At 42.9% G+C, this 12225-nt stretch overlaps 1 protein-coding gene across 3 annotated transcripts in view; it reads right to left on the bottom strand.

The window, feature by feature from the left end:
* The window catches only part of BTBD11 (BTB domain containing 11), a 201228-nt gene that overhangs the window by 67008 nt on the left and 121995 nt on the right, over positions 1–12225 (bottom strand). For all 3 annotated transcript variants that reach the window (XM_033161577.1, XM_033161576.1, XM_033161575.1), the window contains one exon: positions 9131–9280. In XM_033161577.1, coding sequence (XP_033017468.1) covers positions 9131–9280 — 150 coding nt within the window. The remainder of the gene's footprint in view (positions 1–9130; positions 9281–12225) is intronic.

The following is a 12225-nucleotide window of genomic DNA, read 5'->3' as shown; positions in this document are numbered from 1 at the left end:
CTACATATATCCATGGTGTCCAAGCACCAGTTGGTTGCTGAAAAATATGCCCAGGGTATTGAGTATCTTGCAATTTCAGTAACGTATAAGGGGGTGGGAGAAGCAGCACACTATATTGGGCTGAGAATGGAATACAATTAAAGTAAAATAATGTGTAGTAAGTGGCACTACACAAACAAATTGACAAATCTACATATTCCCTTCAGGAAATATCTCAAAGGCACCCCCCACCAATGGAAAAGGCTGCTGCTATTTTCTCACTAGGAAATAGCGCTATCGCACATGGAACATATGTTATACCCAAATCTAAAGCCACAGTTTCTGAATCAGATGACTTCCTTTGGCAAAAGGAGCCAGACACATTCCAATATGTTGCTCCTGGCAAGAAATTCATTTCAGCACACAGTATTTGTTTTCCTTGTGACTGAAAGCATATGGTCAAATTCCACCTCTATTTCAAGAAGCAGAAACTCTCTTCTTTCTTCCTACATCTGCTAATCTTCTGTTGGAGACCTATGATTGCATAACCGAGATTTCCTGGTATTCATGCAATATTGAATAGGAACATATGTGGAGCTGGAATACGCTTCAGAATAACCATGATCTTAATATAAATACCTACAGTTAAAGGAGTAGGTGTGAGAGACTGGGAATAAAACTCCACTGGCAACACTCATTTACTAGAATTGTGGTTTTGGAGTCTCAGTCTCATATGGAATGACAGTCTCCTGCCAACCAGTTATAAAGATGGTGGCAAGGAGAAAGCCAGCCTGGATTCATCCAGCAGCCAGTGGACAAAGGACTGCTGCTGATGGTAGTGATTGTGTGCTTGTGTGTGTGTGTGTGTGTGTGTGAGAGAGAGAGAGATTTTCATGGATTCTTATTTTGATATTATTACACCCTATTACAAGCAGAGTTGGGCAAATGTATCCATTTTGGTTTCTCAGTATCTCTGTATTTCCATATATATTTTTTATAAAGTTTCCATGAAACTTCTTCATCATTGTAGCGGAAATTTCTATTTGTGTATACATTTTTGTATGCACTTTTGCTCACTGTTCACATTTTGTAAAGCAATCTCCCCCCCCCCCAATATAATGAATTTGTATAAGTTATTTTCACCAATATATGCATTTTTTATAAACACTTTCCTCTTGTGCATGTATGTTTTCAATTCACACTGCTTTGCTGGACTACTGCACTGTAAAAATTGGAGGTGCCATGAAGATTTCTTAGGTTTAATAAGGGGTATTGGTAGAAAGCTCAGGCTGGAATTTGGCAAGAAATCAAGTAGGAAAGATATCACAAATTGTGGGCTTGCTATAAAGAAGGATTCTTGCAAAAGGACACCATAGCTGTAAGTATATGTGTGATGTAGCCATCACTTAATTAATCAATTAGAGCAATCTGGTAAGTACAAACACACACACACACACACACACACACACACACACAGTGTCCCTGCATGCAAGAGAACTGTTGCTGCAGAAACTTGCAAGAATACAAAAAGGCACAGACTAATCCTCCAGAAAAATATAGTCTTGAAACCAAAAAGAAGAAGATGACCGCTGGCACAGGAGGAATAAACCAACAAACTGCAGCCACCATGATTTCAGAGTATTGCAATTTTTGCTTACTTTACAATATTCTTATGACTCAAACCTTTAATTTTAACAACTCCCCACCCCCTTTTCCTGCTGTTAGGAAATGACTATGATCAGAATGAATCCTACATCCCTCAGTTGTTTATAATTCCCCCAAGAGATTGAAAAAGGGAGAATGGATTCTGTGTGCAGTCATCCTGTAGAATCAGGGCCAAATGGATGTGTGCTCCATTGCATACCAATCCCTTGAAACCATGTAATATGTAGAAACGTTTGGTTAGGCAACTTCCATCAAAATATAGAGGAAAAAATGAAGACAAATTGAGAGCTGCTACTACCTGAATCAGGATGCTTACCCTAAGATTACTCAGTTCAGGTGAATTATTGTTTAAACCCTTTATAATTTATATGTGATACTTATCTGGACCAATTACCTAACATTTTCAGAAGGTAAAATTAAAATTCTTTGGTTTTCCAAAAGCAGTTTATGTGCTTCTTCATCAAACATAGACTTATCAAGCTAAATTTTGTCTAATCACAAAAATGGCAGATTTGAATTCCTCACACCCAAAAACATATTGTTTAGACCCCTCACTGAATAAATTTGCAAAAATTAAGTTTCACTCCTTAAAAGGACATGTCCTAGTGTGTTGTGCAAACCAGCTCACTGCACTGCCAGAAACAAACCTTTTGGAAATACCTTGTAATTTACAGTACTCCACATCATGCAAACCACACCATGCATTTTTTTTTATATGATTTGTGCACATAGAAATCTAAACCTCAAACTATTTGAGTAATCAGCTGCACTTCACTTAGTGTATTACGATTTTATTGTTTTAATGTGTATGTCTATGAAATTATGTACCACCTTGAAATTACCCTTTTAGGCAATATACAAGTGTGGAAAATTAATCTTTCTTAGGTACCGCTCCGACGGGAAGGTAAACAGCGTTTCCGTGCGCTGCTCTGGTTTGTCAGAAGCGGCTTAGTCATGCTGGCCACATGACCCGGAAGTTGTATGCCGGCTCCCTCGGCCAATAAAGCAAGATGAGTGCTGCAACCCCAGAGTCGTCTGTGACTGGACCTAATGGTCAGGGGTCCCTTTACCTTTACCTTACTTGAAACCACCAATCATGGATGCATAGGCACACCATTCTAACATTAGCATGATTCTAATGATGTTAGGTGGTAGGCAGTGTTAATTTGAGATGCAACACTGGAGAACATTGTGCTGGGCCTAAGAGTCCTGGCTGTTATTCCTAATCCAGATGTTGTGCCTCTGTTTCCCTTTCAATGCTTTGCCTTGTTTTGTTTGGAACCAAAGCAATCTAAACAAGGGACCATTTCTTATTATGAGTTGCCTAGCAACAGCAGGTCCTCAATCAAGGATGGAGCATATCAGAAAGAAATACTGAAATACAAAGAGTAAATTATTATTGTTGTATATCTTTCTGGATGCCCATCTGTTGCTCTGATTACTACTCCCAATAATAACTGAAATTTGCAATGCATCAACAAAATCATAATTCAATGGCCAAAATAAAGGGGGGGGGGTTGCGAAGTTAAGCTGGTGTAAGGATAAGACAAGTAAACTGACCAAAAGCAAAAGAATTCAGTATTAAGCATTTCTAATTTTTAGAAACCAGCACAATAGCTTTAACTCTGACTTGAGGGATGAGGTGATAAAAGGAATTAAGTTTTAACTAATTAGTTGGACATCATATTAAAGGTTCACAAATGATTAAGTAATGGTTGCAAGTTTACAATTTCTTTTTCAACTTTTTTGCTGCAAAATATTAATTACATGGTTAATATATATTAATCACATGGGTTTTGGCTTAATTGTTCCTAGCTTATCCTTACATTTCGTAAGTCACGTGCTTCTAAAGCAACTTACCTTCAAGTCTTTCTTTTATCGTATCATCTAGAAGTGCAGACAGAATTAAAGCAACCATGTTGCCCACTGAAACATAAATTGTTCTGTTTTGATTTTCTTAGCTAAGTTCTGCTATCTTATGCTTGATTGTTAAACTTCAATAGTACGTTATTTACACTGAATTTATGTTTTTTTAAAATATGTTTTTATTGATTTTTTTGTAAGGAACAAAAGTACATTCAGTGTCTCTGTTTTTAAATTGTAGAACCCTTCATACAAATAAATTACAGTCAGTTTGACACAGTTTTTGTTGTAGATGATGTCAAGTTGAGGAGGAAAGAGGGGGGGAGAAAGTAGAGAGAGAAATTTTAGGAAGAAGAAGGGAGAGATGAGGGAGAATATTTGAGTGTAGCTTTCTTGTCAGAGTCACATGTATGGTGTCTTATTTGTTGGCTGAGCGCGAAGTCAGAGAGCCCAAGGTATGGTTGGTTCTGGCTTATTGGTAGCAGAATGTTTTGTTTGTGTGAGGGTGTCGTTGTCAGGTTACATTAGCCATATTGATTCATATGTTGACAGGGGGGGGGATCGGTCATTGTCTTGTTGGGTTGTGATTGTGATAAAGGGGAGCCATGCAGGGGTGAAAGTGTCCTCCTTTTTTGTCCCTGTTATAGTTTCAGTTTGCTTGTGAGCTTTTCTAGTAGGGTGGTTTCCCTATGGCTTGGTACCGGTGGTCCATGGACACCCCTGACAGGTCCCTGCAGTGTCTTGTTGGTTAATACTTCTACAGTGGTACCTTGGGTTAAGAACTTAATTTGTTCCTTCTTAACCTGAAACTGTTCTTAACCTGAGGTACCACTTTAGCTAATGGGGCCTCCCACTGCCGCTGCGCCACCACCGTGCTATTTCTGTTCTCATCCTGAAGCAAAGTTCTTAACCCGAGGTACTATTTCTGGGTTAGCGTCTGTAACCTGAAGCATCTGTAACCCGAGGTACCACTGTATTAGGCATTTCCATTCCATGCAGTCAAGGGCTTTAAGGGACACCATCGTCAGTGTGGATTTGTTTGTTTAGTTGTGTTCAAATTCAGTGTTTCCTAACGAGGTCTGTTATATTGTGATCAGGGAGAAAGCCAGTCTGGTCTGGGGCAATTAGTTTGTATAGGAAGCATTTTAGACAGTTGGCCAAGATTGATTTTAATATTTTGTAGTCTTGGTTTATCAGTGAGATTGGGTGTTATGATTTTACTTTGAGGCTGTCTTAAGTGGCTTTGGGATAGACTGAATTTATGTTTTTTAAGGTCTCTTTATACATTAACCCAGTTCAAAAAATGATAAACTACTGTTATGTTGGTCCTCAATCTCTTGGTCCTCTACCAGAATATAAACCTTGTCCTGCTTTGTTTTACCTTGTCCTGCTTTGCCCAAACCTGGAAGTTTGTTTACTGCAAAGAAACATTCAGGAATACGGGCTTCCACCTTCAATTTGAAGTGGTATGTTCCCAGGAGGGATCTGCCATGCTGTATTTCTGAACATGCCGTTCAGCTTTCAGTGTTTTCCTCCATGGAAGAAAATGCATTCTTTGACAGATCTTGCAGCCGAACATGATGTTTTATTGTGTGTATTTCTTGAGAAGTGATATTCTAATTCCAAGAAACTACACTACTTTGGAAACAGCCATAAATGGACATGAAAACTGTATGTCAAAGAGGATGCTAGAAACTGCCAATCATCCTCAGGCAAGCACCTTTGTTTCCAAACCCAGGTTTAACGTCTTGTTTAAATTACTTGATGTAATCTGTGTCTGCGGTGAGGAAGCCCCATTCCCTACTACAATACAAAAGCAAAACTAGGCTCTGACAGAGTAGAGCAGGGATCAGCTGCTGTGGACAGTTGGGTGGTGGGGAAAACCCTGCTTATCAGATGCTTGGGTGAAATCTGGTTGAGGAAGTGTGAAAGCTGGCAGCTTGACAAATTTAGGAGGAGAGGAGGACGTTTGGTGGAGTGTTTGGAAAAGTAGCCCTAGCAGCTTCCTTATGTTGTCCATTAAAGCCTGCTCCAGGTTGGTGCAGACTCTTGGGGAAAATGCCCTCCAGTGGGCTCCATCCACTGCTGATAAACCCTGGTGGAATTACATAGCAGCAGTGGTGGGAAGCATTCCAGTGGGAGCTGCCATGTTAATTTCCCACAACCACCATCAACCCATAGCCATGCCAGGGATAGTTTCCACTGCTAAATTTCCATGTGCCCAGCTGTGTTAAAATCATGCACAGTCAGTTCAATAAGTTGCAGCCCCAGCTGGAGGACATGTCAGAAGAGAAAGAGGTCCATGGATTCCTGTTGTCCCCTCCCTGTGCCAGGGTCTCTAGTTCAGTTGATTAACATGCCTGAAGGAACAAAAGCTCTCCAAGATATACATTCTGAATATATTGGAATAAATAGTGGTGCTATTATCAGCATGTCAGGAGACAGCAGCAGCAGCAGTAGCTTCTGACAGAACATGCCAATTCATTTGCCTATTTTAAGAAATGTAGAATCAGCACATCAGTGAATAGGTGGCTCAGTGATGAAGGGAGTCTTTAGAAGTCCTTCAATGACAATTAGGAGCAGCAGGGTTGGGTGAAAGACTAGACAAATACTCCATTTTGCTTCTACATTTATAGAGGTGCACACCAAGGTGTTTTATTTTTTTCACTTGGTGCATTCTTTTTAGGGCTGAGTGAACATGCCATGAATTTGAGGGGAGGTATACTCTGACTGATGCTTTCAGGGGCGAGAGGGTAACTGTGGGGTAGTGCAGAAGGAACACAGGAGAGCACAACAAGAGCAACTGATAATGTCTCCTGCCAGAGTGGTAATTGCTAATAGTCTAAGCTTTGGGTAGGGTGGGGAATGGACAACAGGTCTGTGTTAGGAGGACTTATTCAAGGCCACCCACTGAACTTCATCGCTGAGAAAATGTGAACTGAGGTCACTCCAATCAAAGTCCACTGTACCACCCCTCACCAGCTCATAGTTTTGTGTGTGTGGCTCTGGGAGCTGTTGTTTACAAGCACTTGCACATCAAAATTTACCGCTAAGTGGGGGATGGGGACGACTTGCTGTCGCCACCTGGACCTCCTGCAGACAACCTCTGACTGGCAGGTGCCACTTTCCTGTCCCCCAAACCCTCAAAAGCAACAGTACTGTATATCACATAGTGTTGTTTACAAGCGCCACTGGGGAAAGAAATAGTGGCCACAAAGATAAATCCCTAGTAGTGGAAGTAAGTGCTGCTTCTTAGATTTCACTGCTCCATCCCCAGAATTTGTAACAGTTTTTTTAGGGTTCTCCCATCCCCTATTTCACTGTCTGTGTTAGGTTTTATATGAGGAGTTTTGGTTCCCAGTTTGTTTTTATTTCTTGTATTTTTTTAATAAGTTGCCAAACACAAAATAATGTCAAATCTCCCATAAGTTTCCATCAAAGCAATTTTCTAAACCTCCCAAGCTGCTTCCCCGCCCTGTTTCTCACTGCCTTCATATGCATACTCTTGCACAGGGGTTGTCAAACTTACCGGGCCTCGGGCCGGTTCCTCCAGCACCGATCACACGGCGGGCCGGAGGGCGCGCGCCCATATGCATGCACACACGCTATTTTTGGCGCACTTCCAGGTTGACGGAGCGCAGGAAATAGCTTGTGCACATGAGCACGGGCCTCCTCAGACCCGGATGTGCACTGGAAATGACGCTTGCACATGTGCACAAGCTATTTCCGGTGCTCCGCCGACCCGGAAGTGGGCAGCTGTGCTGCGCCAGTAAGAGCGGGTGGCAGGGTTTGTCGTGGGCCGGATAACTGAGTCCCGCGGGCCGTAGTTTGGAGATGTCTGCTATTGCAAATATGTTTCCGTGCACTGCTCTGGTTTCGCCAGAAGCGGCTTTGTGACCCGGAAGCTGTCTGCGGAGAAACACTGGCTCCCTCGGCCAATAGAGCGAGATGAGTGCCGCAACCCCAGAGTCATCCGCAACTGGACCTAACGGTCAAGGGTACTTTTAGCTTTACGAATGAATAAGAGCAGAGCAGGGATTAAGGGGCTAACTGCAAGTTAGGTGCAAACTTCTGTATGTGAGTTGCAATGCTCTTTTTTATAAAGTGAAAGCAAAATTGAGAGAGGGAAGTTTAGGCGTGTAACCCTTTTCAAGCCCACTGCCAAATCACGCAGATTCCTCATGCGTGTGCATTTCCATCCATAACATTCAAAAAGTACCGTATGTTTGCTAATGTTCAGTGAGCACGAAATATTCTAAAATCCATATTAAGCTAACCAACACGTCACAAATAGCAAGCAAGTTTCTGAATTCTCCAGAACTCTTAATCAGGTGGTAAGTAGGTAAGTAAGTAAGTAAGTAAGTAAGTAAATGTGTGTGTGGGGGGGGGTGATATTGGCCGCCTGTGAAGCCATAAGCCTGCACCTCACAGTGGCATGCAGTGAATTTTTTCATAGGGGAACAGTTAGGGCCAGAGGTGCTAACTTGTGAGGGGCATGGGGGGTTGATTTCAGGCTTGTGATGTTGTGACCACCTGATGTCTTGCACCTGAGCATCGTGCCTCCCTCCCTAAGCCAGGCAGAAGCTTCCTGGGCTTTGTGAAGGAGGTGCCCAAGCTCTGACAAGATGTTAGAGCCCTCTTGCCTCCTTCCAAAAGCTGGATGGGATTTGGGAAGATGGCAGGATGAATCTTGGACCCATCAGAGCCTTGCGCCTCCCTCCCTAAGTTGGGCAGAAGCTTCCCAGGCTATGGGAATGAGGCACCTGGGGAACATTTAGGGAACAATCTTAGTCCCCTTGGTCCAATGACCGCACACCACTGGCACCTCATAAGAGTATTTAGAACATGGGAGGAGGCAGCAGACATGCAAAGGCTTTGACCAGTGTCAGAAACTGAGATATGAAAGCTAGGAGCTAAATGGCACCTTAAACCTAGGTTATGGGTGCAACAATGGAATGTCTAGGCACGCTTTTTTATAACAAGAATACAAAGCTAAAAATGAACGAACTGCAGCTAAAATATTATGTTAATTTTTCACATGATCCAGTCCTTCCCCTGCCCACCCTCCTAATATTCTTAAGAGGGTCTCTTCTCCAGTTTTCAGAGATTAGCTGGAAGTGGGGAGGCAGAAAAAGGTCCTCCTTTCCTTCCACTCTGCAGTTTTAATCTGAAATCTTAGGTGCGGTACTGCGCCCAGAGCTCAGAAGCTGCTCGCACTAATGAAATTCCCTTTCGCAAAATGCGCCTAGAACAATGGAAGTTTCAAACACTGGCTTTGACAGGTGCTGTGCAGGTCTCAGGCTGCACCAAAGCCTTTTGTGAAGGAGAAACAAACAATAGCTGATTCTCCATCTCTGGAAATACAAAAACGCAATATTCTAGAAAATCTGTGAGCAAGCTTGAAATGGCTGGCTTCTTCCCTGGGTCTTACGTTGCAAAGTGTTTAACCATTATTCAAACTTGAGTTACAAGCTGCTCCACCAGCAGGGTATAAAAGTCACTCTGCTTCTTCCTGCCACAGCAGGTTCCCTCCACAACCCTGATGTGTTTTTCTACATAAACCGGAACATAATTGCTCATAAAAAGTAATGGAGGGAAAGGTTAGGGATGATTTTGTACTTACTGAGTTCTGCAATACTTCCCACACGCGTTGCAAGCAAAGATTGCTCGATGGTCCGTAACTCTGATTGGCTAAACATCTGGACTTCCCCTGGCTTATTTGACCTTTGCTGGTCTTTGTGAAGATTCAGACTTTCTGGCAAGCAAGGGACACCTGGAGTTGAAAGAGAAGGAAGGGAGGGGGGGTGTTCAGTGCAATTTTTAAAATCAAGGCTACTACAGTTTTTCATTATTACTTTTTAAAGGACATTTTAAAGGTCTGTTCAAACACATGAAGCTACACTGTAATGAATCACAGCCATTGGTCCATCTACCCCAATTCTATCTACTCTGACTTTCAGTGACCTTTCAGCTTCTTAAGCAGATATATTTCCCAGTGCTGAATCCTGGGACCCTTTTTAAACCAGAGATGCCAGGGAGTCAACTGGGGGGGGGGGGGCTTCTGCATGCAGAGCACATGCTCTGTCACCAAGCCTGGCCCCTTTCTACTCTCACATCATTTCTCCTGTATGAGAAGCTCACTAAGTAGAACATCTACACCAGGACCCTTTGTCTAGATGTCAAAATTACAAATTTCCTCATCTTCTAGTCGCTTTCCTACACGCAACATCTTAAGAACATATGTGAAGAAAAACAGCGTGGAAGCTGACCAAGTCATCATAAAACTTTTGGTTAAAAAGATGGGGCACAAAGTGGTTGGTAAATAAACAAAGCCAATAAACTGGCCCTATTGTTCATCACTCCCCAAAGAATATACACCTAAATACACTGTTGTTGTTCAGTCGTTCAGTCGTGTCCGACTCTTCGTGACCCCATGGACCAGAGCACGCCAGGCACGCCTATCCTTCACTGCCTCTCGCAGTTTGGCCAAACTCATGTTAGTAGCTTCGAGAACACTGTCCAACCATCTCATCCTCTGTCGTCCCCTTCTCCTTGTGCCCTCCATCTTTCCCAACATCAGGGTCTTTTCTAGGGAGTCTTCTCTTCTCATGAGGTGGCCAAAGTACTGGAGCCTCAACTTCAGGATCTGTCCTTCTAGTGAGCACTCAGGGCTGATTTCTTTGAGAATGGATAGGTTTGATCTTCTTGCAGTCCATGGGACTCTCAAGAGTCTCCTCCAGCACCTAAATACACATCTGAAAGCAAATCCAGCAAGTCCCCTCACTCAGCCCCTTTTGCCTAATAATAGGTCCTAATGTATGCCAGGGATGTGGGTGGCACTGTGGTCTAAACCACTGAGCCTAGGGTTTGGCGATCAGAAGGTCGGTGGTTCAAATCCCCGCGATGGGGTGAGCTCCCGTTGCCCTGTCCCAGCTCCTGCCAACCTAGCAGTTCGAAAGCATGTCAAGTGCAAGTAGATAAATAGGTACCGCTTTGGCAGGAAGGTAAACGGCATTTCCGTGCACTGCTCTAGTTTCCCCATGCTGGCTGCATGACCCGGAAAAACTGCCTGTGGACAAACGTCGGCTCCCTCGGCCAGTAAAGCGAGATGAGCGCCGCAACCCCAGAGTCATTCGTGACAGGACTTAACTGTCAGGGGTACTTTACCTTTAATGTATCCCAATCTTGTTCTTGGTAAATGGAGGACCGATTCATTTCCCCTACCCCATTAAATAATTGGCCTTTCTCTGATGAGAATGCCAATATTGATGCCTGTAACAAACTCAGTTGTACTTGTGGGGATACCTCTGGGAATAAAGTAAAGCTGCTGATGCTCCTGAATAGTAGTTGCCACACAGTTAGCAGAGGATAAGGTTTTGGAGACTGTGCTGAATTAATCAGGACTCTGGAAGCAGTTACTCCAGTTACCTGGAGGCAGTGACATGCTTGGTAGCTGAATGTCCTACTTATGTCCAGCCACTCCAGAAATTCAGCATCATGCATCATTGTGTTTTTCAAAAATCCTGCCTTCAGGGAATCTTTTTGACAGAGTTTAATCCGCTGAGACGGAATCCCAGGGCATGGGACACAGAATTCCTGTGCTTTGCAAAGAATTGTAGAAAAGTGTTTTAGAAAACATTCACAGCTTGGGCAGGACACCAGCTGAGCTTGCTTCTATATAGCTGCTGCAATACTTTGAGGGACAAAGGTGAACCGTGTATAAAACTATCCTATAGAACAACAAAGTATTGAGGACAAACAACTTTATTATGGACTACAATCCAAAATCTTTAGTTCACAAACGTTTGTGCCGCAACAAAATTTGCTTTTATTTCTTATACTGTTGTAGTCAAGAAGGTAAGAGCAGCACAGAACAGCACAAGTTGTTCTGACCAACAAGAGAGACTTACAATACTTCTTGCCTTCTCCATACTCCAACACACGAGAGAAGACCTTGCATTTCTCCCAAGCCTTTTGCACATCTCAGAGGCCTCGGGAGATGGCAGAGGAAGTGAGTGGTGACACAAATAGTGACTGGTTGGTAAGCCAAGCCAACATATATTCACTCAGCTTTGGGGAGGGGAAAAAAAACCAGCTGCCCAGATTTAAAATTGTTGTGTGAATTAGTTAGGCCAAAATGTGAGCCCACTTCTATCCAAGCTTTGAGACCACATTAGCTCTATTTAGAAAATGTTAAAATTGAAGATGACCTGTTCTAATTGAAAAGCCTAGCATCCCTGAAGAAGCAATCACGCCATATGCCTCCACTCAGTTCAAGGTCTTCCTTATTTCAATACAGTCTTAATGAGTTGTGTATTTTTTTTCTGCTTCAGCCACACTGTTTAAATCTGACAAGTAGGTAGGCATGTCAGGCTCCTATAGTCTGAATATGCAAGAGACGTATTCTGTTTTGCTGGCTATTACTGCCATATTTTTTGCCTGTCATTCTGAATCAAAGACTCCTGCACAACATCTCTATAAACTCTTAACTGCAGAATCTGTTCTCATGTGTCACTGGAAAATTATGCTAATAAATGTCCTTTCTTTGTACTGCCCTGTTACTTGGTACTGCATGTTTCCTGATACGCCTGGCTCCTGTCAATCAGCCTCATTACTTCCACTCTGCACATGACTACATTACACAGCAGAAGCGGGGTCCAGTTCAGTTTTCTCCAGAATCTCTGTGCTGTTCCAGTGACATATAGACGATGAACCTGT

Source organism: Lacerta agilis, chromosome 10 (genome assembly GCF_009819535.1).
Source record: "Lacerta agilis isolate rLacAgi1 chromosome 10, rLacAgi1.pri, whole genome shotgun sequence".
NCBI lineage: Eukaryota > Metazoa > Chordata > Lepidosauria > Squamata > Lacertidae > Lacerta > Lacerta agilis.
Note: the sequence above shows the minus strand (reverse complement) of the source record. Positions and strands in the feature narration are given on the sequence as shown.